Raw genomic sequence first — 11,069 nt, 5'->3', positions numbered from 1 at the left:
GTCTTCCCCCCTTCCCCTCCCATTCGTTAGAAATTTTAAAATTCAAGGTTTGTAACTGCATTTTCCATATGTTCAAGGTTTTCAAGCTCTTGGAAAAGAAGTTTTTTTTTTTCCAAACTTTTCAGTTTTTTTTAGGAACGAATCTTGTAGTTTTTCAGGAGTTGGAGGCCTTCAACAAAGCTGGGTCTCTCAGCTATAACTTGTTTAACTTTTAGGTAAATCCAGGCCTACTAACAAAACAATAATACATTAATTTAGAGACAAGTGCGGTAGAGGGGTGGGGACTCAGGAGGAATGAGACAGTTGCATTAATAAGTCGAAGTAAAATGGGAAAAAAATAATTTCTAGCTATTCTGTAGTGGTAGCAGCTTTAGACTTTCGCTTGACTCTACTCTGCATCTGCAACATCTACTGGACAAGATAGAAATAATTTTTCATTTTATTTCGGAATATAAGTACAGCTGTCTCAATACTCCCACAGTCCAATTCTTCCCTAATTATTGTAATTATTAATACGTAAGTAAATAAACCTTTGAGGGAAAAAAAACAGAAAACAATAAAAAATAATTACAAAATTAACTTAAAAACATCAGATAAAACGTATCTATAACTATAACTTAATAAAACGTTTTTAACGCGACTACATAAAAATAAAAATATCCCAGATGCAGTCACATTTTTCACATACCATTGCCCATCCTCTGGAGCTGAGATTGAGAGTCCCTGTTTTAGAAACCATCGAACTGTCAAATTTCAAAGCAAAAACAAAAAATACCCCCCCCCCTGCCCTGAAAATATTAACTGGGATGAATCTTCAGGGCCAACAAGAGGCCGTGTCAGCCTATAGCCAGAAACTTGGGGGGCCTGACCCTTGGGGGGGGGTGGGGGTGTGCACATTGGTGCAGTATTAGTGCATGAGTGAAGGGGGCTTGCGGGTTCTTGACGGACCCTGTTCGTCCTTGTTTTGCAATTATAATGAGGCCCCACCTTCAACAGAGCTTACAACTAGTTCAAACTAGTTGCTTATGAGTAACTAAAAACACATAAAAAATTTTAAAATGCAAGTTGGCGCCCTGTGTGGCTGCACGGTCCTGGAGCCGCCCCTGGTATCACGGCATAATACTTGCATGAGTTTTTGAACAGCAATGAAAAACATAAATACCTTGTTTTTTTTTACTTTGACAACCTGTCATTCTTCTGAAAGGGCGATAATTTCCAATCTTATCTTCTATATGGTCCCTTAAAACTTTGAACTGGAATATCTCCTTGAGTTTTGGTCATACAAATGTCAAGATTTCTGTGTCAGTAATAGTTTTTAATAAAACATAAGTTAGGGGACCTAGGGCCCATATAAAAAGTTAAATTTTATATTTATTGACTGATTTTTATTTTTGCTTCAAACTTTCAGTATCTCAACTCCGCATGTGATTTTGAACATTTTTGCAGCTGGAAGAATGCATCTAGGACTAACTCTTGCAAAAATAGAGGTCTTGCAGGTTAAAACGGAACAGCCCTGTATATGTATATATATATCCTGCCTCTCTTCATTTAACCTGCAAGACTATTGGAGAATATTCATCAAGATAAGCAGGGCCAGATTTAGGGGAGGGCAGGCGGGGCTACTGCCCCGGGGCCTCCACAATAAAATTTTTACAAAATATCCCAACTTTCACGGGTCGAAAATATCGGATCTATACATATATATCAAAATATTCAAATATGTATCAAGTATCCGATTTTTTGAAAATACGATGTTCTTTTCGAACCCTGATTAAGGGCTTCCACTCCTTCGTTGCCCCAGGGCCTCCACACTTTCAAATCAAGTGGTTGTTAATTATGACAATCACTTTACACTCGCAAACAATTATACCTTTTGGGAGAAAATATAGTGGCTAAAAAGAGTTTAAAGTTAGTCTGACCACCGACGACCAGATAGAAAGCCAAGCATCCCGTTTACAGGTAGAAATGGATGCAACTATTAATTTTCAGTGATGTCAGCCTTTACATTTTAACTTTCCCCCCTCATTCAGATAATCTTGCCTGAACTGGACGTTTGCCAATTCCGTGGGCGGACTTTATATGTGGGCACAGAGTGTTTTTCCAAATTGTACGAGCTTTTGTCAGGGGTGCCCACCTAGGAGGAGGGGTATTGGCACAGACTGGGCCATTGAAGTTTTTAGGGGGGTTGTTTTGAAGGATATTTTTCTCATTTTTTTAGGGGGGTCTTGCTTTTGGGGAGGGGGTGCACCCTTGCCTTCAGGAGAGGGGGGCATCCTTGCTTTTATAGAGTGTTTTTTGCATCATAGCATAACATTTGCAATTATTTTGCAACAGCAATGAAAAATAAATACTTTTTCTTTACTTCCACAACCTCTCATTCTTCTGAAATGTGATAAGTTCCAATCTTATCTTTTGCATAGTCTCTTCAAACTTTTAACTTGAATATCTCCTTGAATTTTGGTCACAAATGTTTCAAAGAAGCTGATGCCCTTTTTTTCTGATAAGGAATTTTAGGCAATGTCTCTGTTTTCCGTATGGAAAGTTTTGGGGACTATTCTGCCGTGCTAAGCACAAAAGTCATATCTGTGCTTTTTATCAAAATTGAGTAACAATCACCAAGTGATTCTTTGTCACATATTTTACCTAAATATAATGCTTTATGGTCATTTGTGAATGGGAAATATTCTAAAAAAAATTCTGAAAAAGTCGCGTCTGTATCGAAATTTACAAAGGCACACAACTTTATATGGCAATTTCTTATCATGAACTCAGATTCAGATACAACTTTTGCGCTTATCACGGCAGTATTGTTTTCATTCTAATGGAAGTTTTTAGGGACTGTTGCTCAAAGGGCTGTTGTCCTTGCTCAAAGTAAGGATTTTTTGGGCGAATTACATCGAGATTGCACTGTGGAATTTTAAGGACTGCCGTCCTAACAATCAGGATTTATAGGACCTGATGATGCTATTTTTAGACCCTTTTAGTTATGTTTTTCTTTATACATTCGGATATTGAGATTTTTAGGGAATTATTAACTTTATTAACAAAACTTTCTCATTCCAATAGGAATTTCTAGGGATTAATGCCCAAATTTTAATAAGGATTTTTAATATCTTCTGCACTATTCTGACAGGACATTTTGCATTGATTTTTTTTTTTAAAATTATTATTTAAGCCTGACTATTCAACACACTTGATACAACTTTTATTTCGGAGGTAGACTACACAAGGCCCAGCGAAGCAGCTAGTAAATAATAAAATAAAGAAAAAAATATAGTTGGAATTTTTATTTGTTCTTGGCTTTGGATTGATGTGTTGCATTTAAGAACCATGCAACACACAAACCAGTTACTATATTTATAATATTTTGTTAAAACTAACTTTTACCAAATCAGAAATTGCTATTTGCCTTTTCCATGTGAGCTGTTGAACTGCTTATTTTATTTCCTTAGGCAAGGTATTTGTTAAAAATCCATTTTTTAAATCTAATATTTTGCCAATTAGTGTTGTCTGCATATTAAAAATAGATATACTGTAAAATCCCTCTAATGCGGACAGTAACGGGACAATTTTTTTTTCGTCCGCGATAGAGAGGTGTCCACAGAACAGGGGTTTAATAACGTTATTTGCAATGGAACTGGGGAATTAGAAATTGTCAGCATAAGAGGGTGTCCGTTAGGAGGGGTTTTACAGTATAGTAAGAATTTTATTTCTAAACCACTGTTTTTCAAAATATGGACTCCGGAAATATCATACAGCACCATATTTTCGAAGCTTTTAAAAAGATATTACGCTTTTGTGCATCATCATCAACTCTTAAAAACTATTTTTGTGTATGTATTCACACAACATGTACCAAAACTATGAGCAAACAGATTTTAAAATAAATTTATTCAATAAATTAAGTGATTAATTAAGGTGTGAGGCGCTTAGGGTCTCTCGGGAACATAGATGTTTTACGTATGTTGTTCAGTCCAAGATACAGCATTGTCACACGTTCAAGACCTAGGACAGAAAAAACTGAAATTTTAGCAAAGCTTGAATATAAAACTTCAAAATTGGATAAACTCTTCAAAAACTGCTTAATGCTGCAGATTTAAAATAAAAGCACTTGTGTTGTACATTTTTTAAAATTATTACTTTGCTTTCTGATTAAAGTTTTCTAAAAAATACTTAAAAGTTTACAATTAAAATTTATTGAATTTAAGTCTTTGGCAAAAACTTTTAGAATTTGTTTTTGAATAGCTGCCAACTCTCCCAATTTGGTTGGGGTTTTGTTGTTTCTAAAGTCCCAAATGAAATGATATCTCCTGAACATTTCAAAACAAAGAAAATCCCTTAAAAAAAGAGATTTTTCTGTATATCGCAAATTGTGGAAATAAAAAAAACAAAACCATTTCAAAAATTGCTATTGAAAAAAATTAAACCTTTTTCTACATTGTATACGAAGTTATATATGTCGGATCATTATTTTATGTTTATTTTATTTTCCTTCCTTTTAAAACTCTTTTCAGAAAATTTGGTAAAACGATCCCGAATTTTCATCGGTTACAAGAAATGCTTATTGTCAGTTATAAAAGAAACAAACTTATGCTTCTTGCAATATATATATATATATATTTTAATTTGAAGAGTAAAAGTTGTCGCCTTTTTTAAGGCAAAAAAAAAAAAAAAAAACAACAACAATCAAAGTTTGAAGTTTGGGTCCTATACAGGCTTAGTTAAAAAATATCTCTACATCAGTCTTAAAAATCCCTTTTGCACTCAAACTTTTGTCCATAAATATTTTCATGCCAAAATCTCCCTAATTTCTATTTTTCAATGTTGGCAGCTCTTCATTTGCTGTGACTAACGCATTTAATTTACATTTGCTTCAGACACACTTGAAACTAATAACATTTATCTTTTATTTTAAGATACAGTATAACTTTGATTTATCAATTTCTTCAATTTAATGATATATTTCACTGGTCCAGATTTAACTGCATTGAATGTATATGCTTCTCAATTTAAGGATATCCTGAATTTAACGATAACTTTTTCCAGCGCCTTGACAATCGTTAAATTAGGATTATAGTATACAAACAAAAAATACCAACCTATTCCACCACCAGCATGAGGTGGAGCTCCGTATTTGAATGATTCAATGTAACTTTTGATCGTTTCTAAATCTAGGGGAAAAGGAATAACACGATTAGAAACTATCACATCTCATTTTATATTATGACTAAAACTTCTTTTATGAAACTACATAGTTTTAGAAAAAGAAAAACAGAAAACCCAGCAAAATATACAATTTTTGGAACTCATGTTGTTTTGGTAATTCTAATCAAATAAGGCCATCTAATTATCTAAGCAATAAGGTTTATTCCTACTTGTTGGTATGAAAGTTAAGAACATAGGAAAAATGTGGATCTATAAAATAATGAGTAAATTAAGAGATGATTACTTAAATAAATTATCAATTTTTAATGTATTTGTTATAGGAACATTGGAATTATATAAAAAAAACTGCAAAAAGGAAAAAAAGGGGGGGGGGGGGGAGCAACAAAAGGTGTACTCAAGGTGAAAAGTTAGCTCAAATAGCTAACTTTTGAGCTGAGAAAACATAGCTATTTGAGCTACACCTTCATTTATATATATATTATTAATCTTTATATCTATTTGTTTTGCACTTCATTAATAATCATGCTTATTTGATCCAAGTAATTTATTTTCATCTCTAAATCTTATTTATCTAAACATAATGTCTACAACTATATTCACATCTGGTAAATTATAAATCAATAAAAAGAAATGTTTTAAGAAAAAATTGAGGTATGCTCTTTCCTCTTAGGAGGGAAGAAAGGCTTTCAAGCACTCCACACAAGTTTAGAAAAATATGCAAGTGCAGATGATTATTTCTAATGCATTATTCATTGCTTCATTGGTAATTTAACCACTCAGTAGGGATACATTACATTAGTTATCCTTTATAAATAATTCAGGGCTGCAAAACAATTTCTTACCTATGAAAATATTTAAATAAAGTTATGCTCGTTGAAGCTTAAACAGAAGAACTTAAAGTTCTTATAGAAGAACTTTATACAGCAAGGGGTCTGTCAACGCCTTTTTCTAGTACAAAAATGGATAATTGAAAAAAAAAAATTTCCAAACCAAATCATCCAGTTATAACAGTTTATGTAAAGTATCATTTGATGAGTAAAACTTTTTACTATCTAATTTAATGTGCTTAACTTTACACGGAGTTAATATATCTACTGCAATTGAGGCAGTGAGAAGCAAAAAGATGTAAGCGGACGTTTTAAAGTTTGAGTAAAACATGCTCAAAGGTAGGCTTTCATTAAAGTTTTTTTCTAAATCAAGTACCTACCAGGGCTACTAGTACTATCTCTCGCTCCAAAGCATAGGAAAGGATCTGCTATTATTTGTACTGGTTATCTGAAAAATTTTAATTTTTCCACTTGCACTCCTTTGCTTCTTCTCATTGCCTCAATTACAATTTTATATCAATGGATAGTTTTTTCCCCACAGAAAAAAAAAACAGCATACTTAAATAGCTCACATGCATGTTAACGTAAGACACTCGGGGAAATAATCTAGATAAAATCCTTAATATCATTCATACAAATAAATTAAAAATTCATAAAAAAAGAAAAAACACATCTGAACTAAAAATAGGGGAGCAGGAGAGAAGTTGTAATTCTTAAAAAAAATAAATAAAATAAAATAAAAAATAAATAAATGCATAGAAGAGTCTCAAAAAATGAGCAAATCTTTTCTTTTGTATTGAAAAGCCAGAAATCGTAAAAATATAATGCTTACTTATGCCATGTTCTGTAGCTCGAAGAGTCAAATAATCTGGATCGTGGATACGCTGGCTACCCGAAATAATTTCTTCCCCTCTCATATACATATCATATGAATTAGATAATTTCTACAAGAAAGAGAAAAAGCATGATAGTAGCAAAAGAAACCAGAACATCTTCAAATGAAAAAGTACAACAAACTTTATAATTACTGGAAATATATTTCAAAAACTACTTCTATCCTAAATATAAATGATAAAAAAGTATTTATAGTATTAACAGTCTTAACCACTCATTATATTTGAAATACACCACCAGCTCAGTCATTCCAGCCGAGGATTGCAGTTTCGTGCTTATTAGCACTCAACAGCCCGGCATAGGAAGTGACTGAGCTGGAGGTGGAAAACCTCTTAAGGAAGCCAAGAGTGCCAAACAAACTGGTAGCCAATATAAAATTAGCACTGACCAGACGAGTGATCAAAGCAATGGTTCGCTTCAACTCGAAGATTGAAGGCAAGACATGATAATTTCAGTAAGTTACTACCCTATAGCCAGGGCTAAGGCAGAAATACATGAAATACACCGCCAGCTCAGTCACTCCAGCTGAGGAGTGCAGTTTTGTGCTTATTAGCACTCATGTTGAGCTGTTATGTTGAGCCACAGCTGTTGAGTGCTAATAAGCAAGAAACTGCAGTCCTCGGCTGGAAAGACTGAGCTGGCAGTGTATTTCATGTATTTCTGCCTTAGCCCTGGCTATAGGGCGGTAACTTACTGAAATCATTCATTGTATTGCTGTGCTAAGCGCTTAAGTCATATCTGAAGATGAGTTCTAAATGCCATTTAAAGTTTTGCGCCTCCATGTATTTGATTCAGATGCAACTTTTTCAGCACAATTTTTTTAAAGAATATTTTCTCTTCATAAATGACCATAAAACATCGTAACTAAGTAAAATAAGTCACAAAGAACCACCTGGTGACCGTAACTCAATTTTCATAAAAAGTGCAGATGCAAATTTAGTGCTTAGTGCAGCAGTATACAGGGGATAAATGCAGATATGAGTGGGAGATAAAAAAAAATATACACAAACATAATTTCCTCTCAGACTTATTTTGTACGGTTTAATTTCAATGAATATATTTATAGGTTTGCATCTGTTAAAAGTATGCACATGCATAGAAAGACAAAGAAATAGCTACAGCATGATATACATACATTAAAAAATTTCTAAGATGATCACTATTTTGTAGTTTAGAATCCATTTTTGTTTACACTTTCAATCAAAATCTTTACTAATAATAAAGCTGAAAATTTGGAACTCTGGACATCTAGATGTCTGGATCTTTGTGATGCACATAGTGCCTAGACCGCTCGGCCGATTTTTATGAAATTAGGCACATAATTAGTTTGTAGTATAGAGCTGAACACCTTGAAGCGATTTTTTGAAAATTCAGTTTTGTTCTTTTTCTATTCCAGTTTTTAGAACGTTTTACTGAGCAAATTATTAAGCTACCATAGTGTGGGTGAGCAAATTAACATAGCAAATTGGAGTGAAATTCATCATCCATTATTTGTAAATATACAGGCGAATCAAAAGACCTTTTAATTTTCTACTACGGGTAAAGATCTGCGGGAACAGCTAGTAAATAAATAAAAAAATCACATTATTGCTGGGTGTTTCAAAGAGCAAACAGGCTTTGTTCCTTTTGGTGTCAGTAATTCACTCAAAGTGACACCAGAATGTATCAAAGCATAAGTTTTGACTAATTTTGTCTGAGAACTCAAACTTCACTGAAAGTTTTTCATTTAATTAGCACCTAAGAAAATAAGTACCTCAAGAGCCCTTTCTTGAGTTGAATAACAACCATAACTTTACTGCTGTTATTCAAATCTTTTGCATACATGATGAAATACCTGAAGATGACATGAGAAAACTGTTCGTTGGCCTTTTTTGGAGAGTTGACTGCCGAAAGCAAATGCCCCTACTGTAAAAGACCAACCACCAGCCGAATATCACTAAAGGCTGGAGCAATCTCTTCCGTTAAGCACAAAACACATTAAATTTTTTTACAGGTACGTGTTGCATAATAAAAAAGATTCTTTATTCGTAGATGAAACTATTTCAGAACGTGTAGTAAGACATATTTTGAGCTATAATAAAAATTGAAAAAACTGGTTAACATGCTTGATATTTAATGATAAGCAATAAAAATATACCTGTTGCACCATAAACCTTTGTCTGGTTTTTAAATGAGATTTAAAAAAGAGGAAAAACAAACAAAACAAATAAAGAAATAAAATAATAATAAAAGGAGTGCTACAAGGTAAATGCTACAGATTTTTGATGAAAGGTCTCTAAGCTAGATAAATGCTTCAAAGTCTTAAAACTATGTGAAGCATATGAATCATTCAAAACAATTCTTCTACAAATTTAAACATACTTTGGACCCTGAGATACTTAGCAACAATCATATAGACTATGTGATAAATAAAGGCAGAAAGAGATTTGACTTGCTGAAATACATCGCTGGAAGGGACTGGGTGCAGATGCTGGTACTCTTAGATTGACATACACCTCTTTGATCAGGCCTGTTTTAGAGTATGGCTCTCAAATTTATTTCAGTGCATCACCTACTAATTTGGTCAAACTGGACCGTGTACAGTTAAGCGCTGCTAGGACTGTTGCTAGCACAAGACATTAGCTGCCCCACAGAAGTAGTTCTTTTTGAAAGTGACATCAAGCCCTTGGGTCTGAGAAGAAACCTAATACTTGCAAAATACTTTTGTAAACTTTACAGCTACAGAGTTAATAACCGCACATCTGCATAGCTTATAAACTGGACAAAGAGACGGAGACTAAAGAGAGATAGTTCTTTCTCTCAAATGCAAACGATGAATCTATTGGATCAGGATGTAGAAGAACATGTTTTGAAGAAAGTCTTTAACCTTCTAGAGGGCTTACCTAAAGTATATTTTAGATCAGAAATGGGGACTCATATTTTCAAAAATCAAGATCCACCTGAACACCTACGTCAACTCGCATTGGAGATTATAAATCAAATACCAGCTGCTGCAACTCAAATTTATACTGACGGCAGTGGCGGATACAGCCGGCGGGCAACCGGGCATTTGCCCGGTGGGCCGGTCATGCATTGGGCCGATCAACTAACAGCAAAGTATTTCGGGCCTGTCTACTAACAGCAAAATATAAATTTTGCGCGCATGTGTTTAGAATAACGCAAATGCGCAAAACACAGCCTGAGCTCCTCTTTACGAATGGGCTAAAGCTTGCGGCTGTAGGGAGGCAGCGCCATCACCAAGAGAGGGGGAGGGGGAATTTCTGAAATGGGGCTGTCCATGCCCTGATTACCATAACAGGCTGACTAGGCCCAGGCAAGGGCCCCCATGTTCCTATGGGGCTCCACATTTTTCAAAGAATTACGCATAACATTGCAACGATATGAAAAAATACACGTATTTAAAAAAAAAAAAAATAATAATAATAAATTATGACTTATTAATTGGAAAAAAACTTCTTTAAAGGGGAATTTTTAATCATTCTGCCAGTAACGGATTTCCTTGTTCACGATTATAAGGGGGCCCAAACAGGATTCATAAATGCACATATGTGATTTATACATAGTTGTGTGATTAGACAAAGAGGCCTCCAAAAGTGCATTCGTGCTTTAAAAATGTAATTCAAACACTGCATAGTCTTCAGGGGGCCTCCAAATTAATGTGGGCCTAGAGTCTTACTTTTAGTTAGTCGGGCCCTGGGGCTGCCAATATATTTTTAGTGATATAATAAAAAAATGAATAAAAAAAAAAAAAAACACGGAAACCTTAGCGGTCGTAAAAAGTTAAAACACTTTTGGTTTCTTTGACTCTTTTATTTATAAATGACAATTCACAATTGCTCTAAAATGCAACTTACAACAAGGGCCGACGTGAGGTCATGTCAGCTTAGTTGGAGAATAGGGGCCCGGCTCGGAATTGAACTCGTGGAGAGTGTAAAATATCCTAATGGCGAAAGGTGTAGAAGGGGGCCTGTAAAAAATATTGACCAATGTCATTTTTTTTCCTTTTTGCTCTCGACGACCCTGTTTATAACTATTCGAATAAAAGTGACAAAATATTTTTTTCCGTAGAATTATTTTAAAAAATGCAATTTTAAAATACCATTGAGGAGCATGAAAGACTCTACATTATTAAGATTATCAAATCAAAGGCCAAAGGCCGCCGAAATGTGAATTTCAAACATT

At 34.2% G+C, this 11,069-nt stretch overlaps 1 protein-coding gene across 1 annotated transcript in view; it reads right to left on the bottom strand.

Annotated features, from left to right (window-relative positions):
• Positions 1-3,872: 3,872 nt before the first annotated feature.
• Positions 3,873-11,069, bottom strand: part of LOC129227360 (aspartate--tRNA ligase, cytoplasmic-like) — a 52,722-nt gene continuing 45,525 nt past the window's right edge. Inside the window, exons 13-15 of the mRNA XM_054861906.1 lie at positions 6,826-6,937; positions 5,100-5,171; positions 3,873-4,005 (exon numbers count right to left, since the gene is read on the bottom strand). Coding sequence (XP_054717881.1) covers positions 3,914-4,005; positions 5,100-5,171; positions 6,826-6,937 — 276 coding nt within the window. The 3' untranslated portion in view covers positions 3,873-3,913. The remainder of the gene's footprint in view (positions 4,006-5,099; positions 5,172-6,825; positions 6,938-11,069) is intronic.

This window comes from Uloborus diversus, chromosome 8 (genome assembly GCF_026930045.1).
Source record: "Uloborus diversus isolate 005 chromosome 8, Udiv.v.3.1, whole genome shotgun sequence".
NCBI lineage: Eukaryota > Metazoa > Arthropoda > Arachnida > Araneae > Uloboridae > Uloborus > Uloborus diversus.
This window is presented reverse-complemented; position numbering and strand designations above follow the sequence as displayed.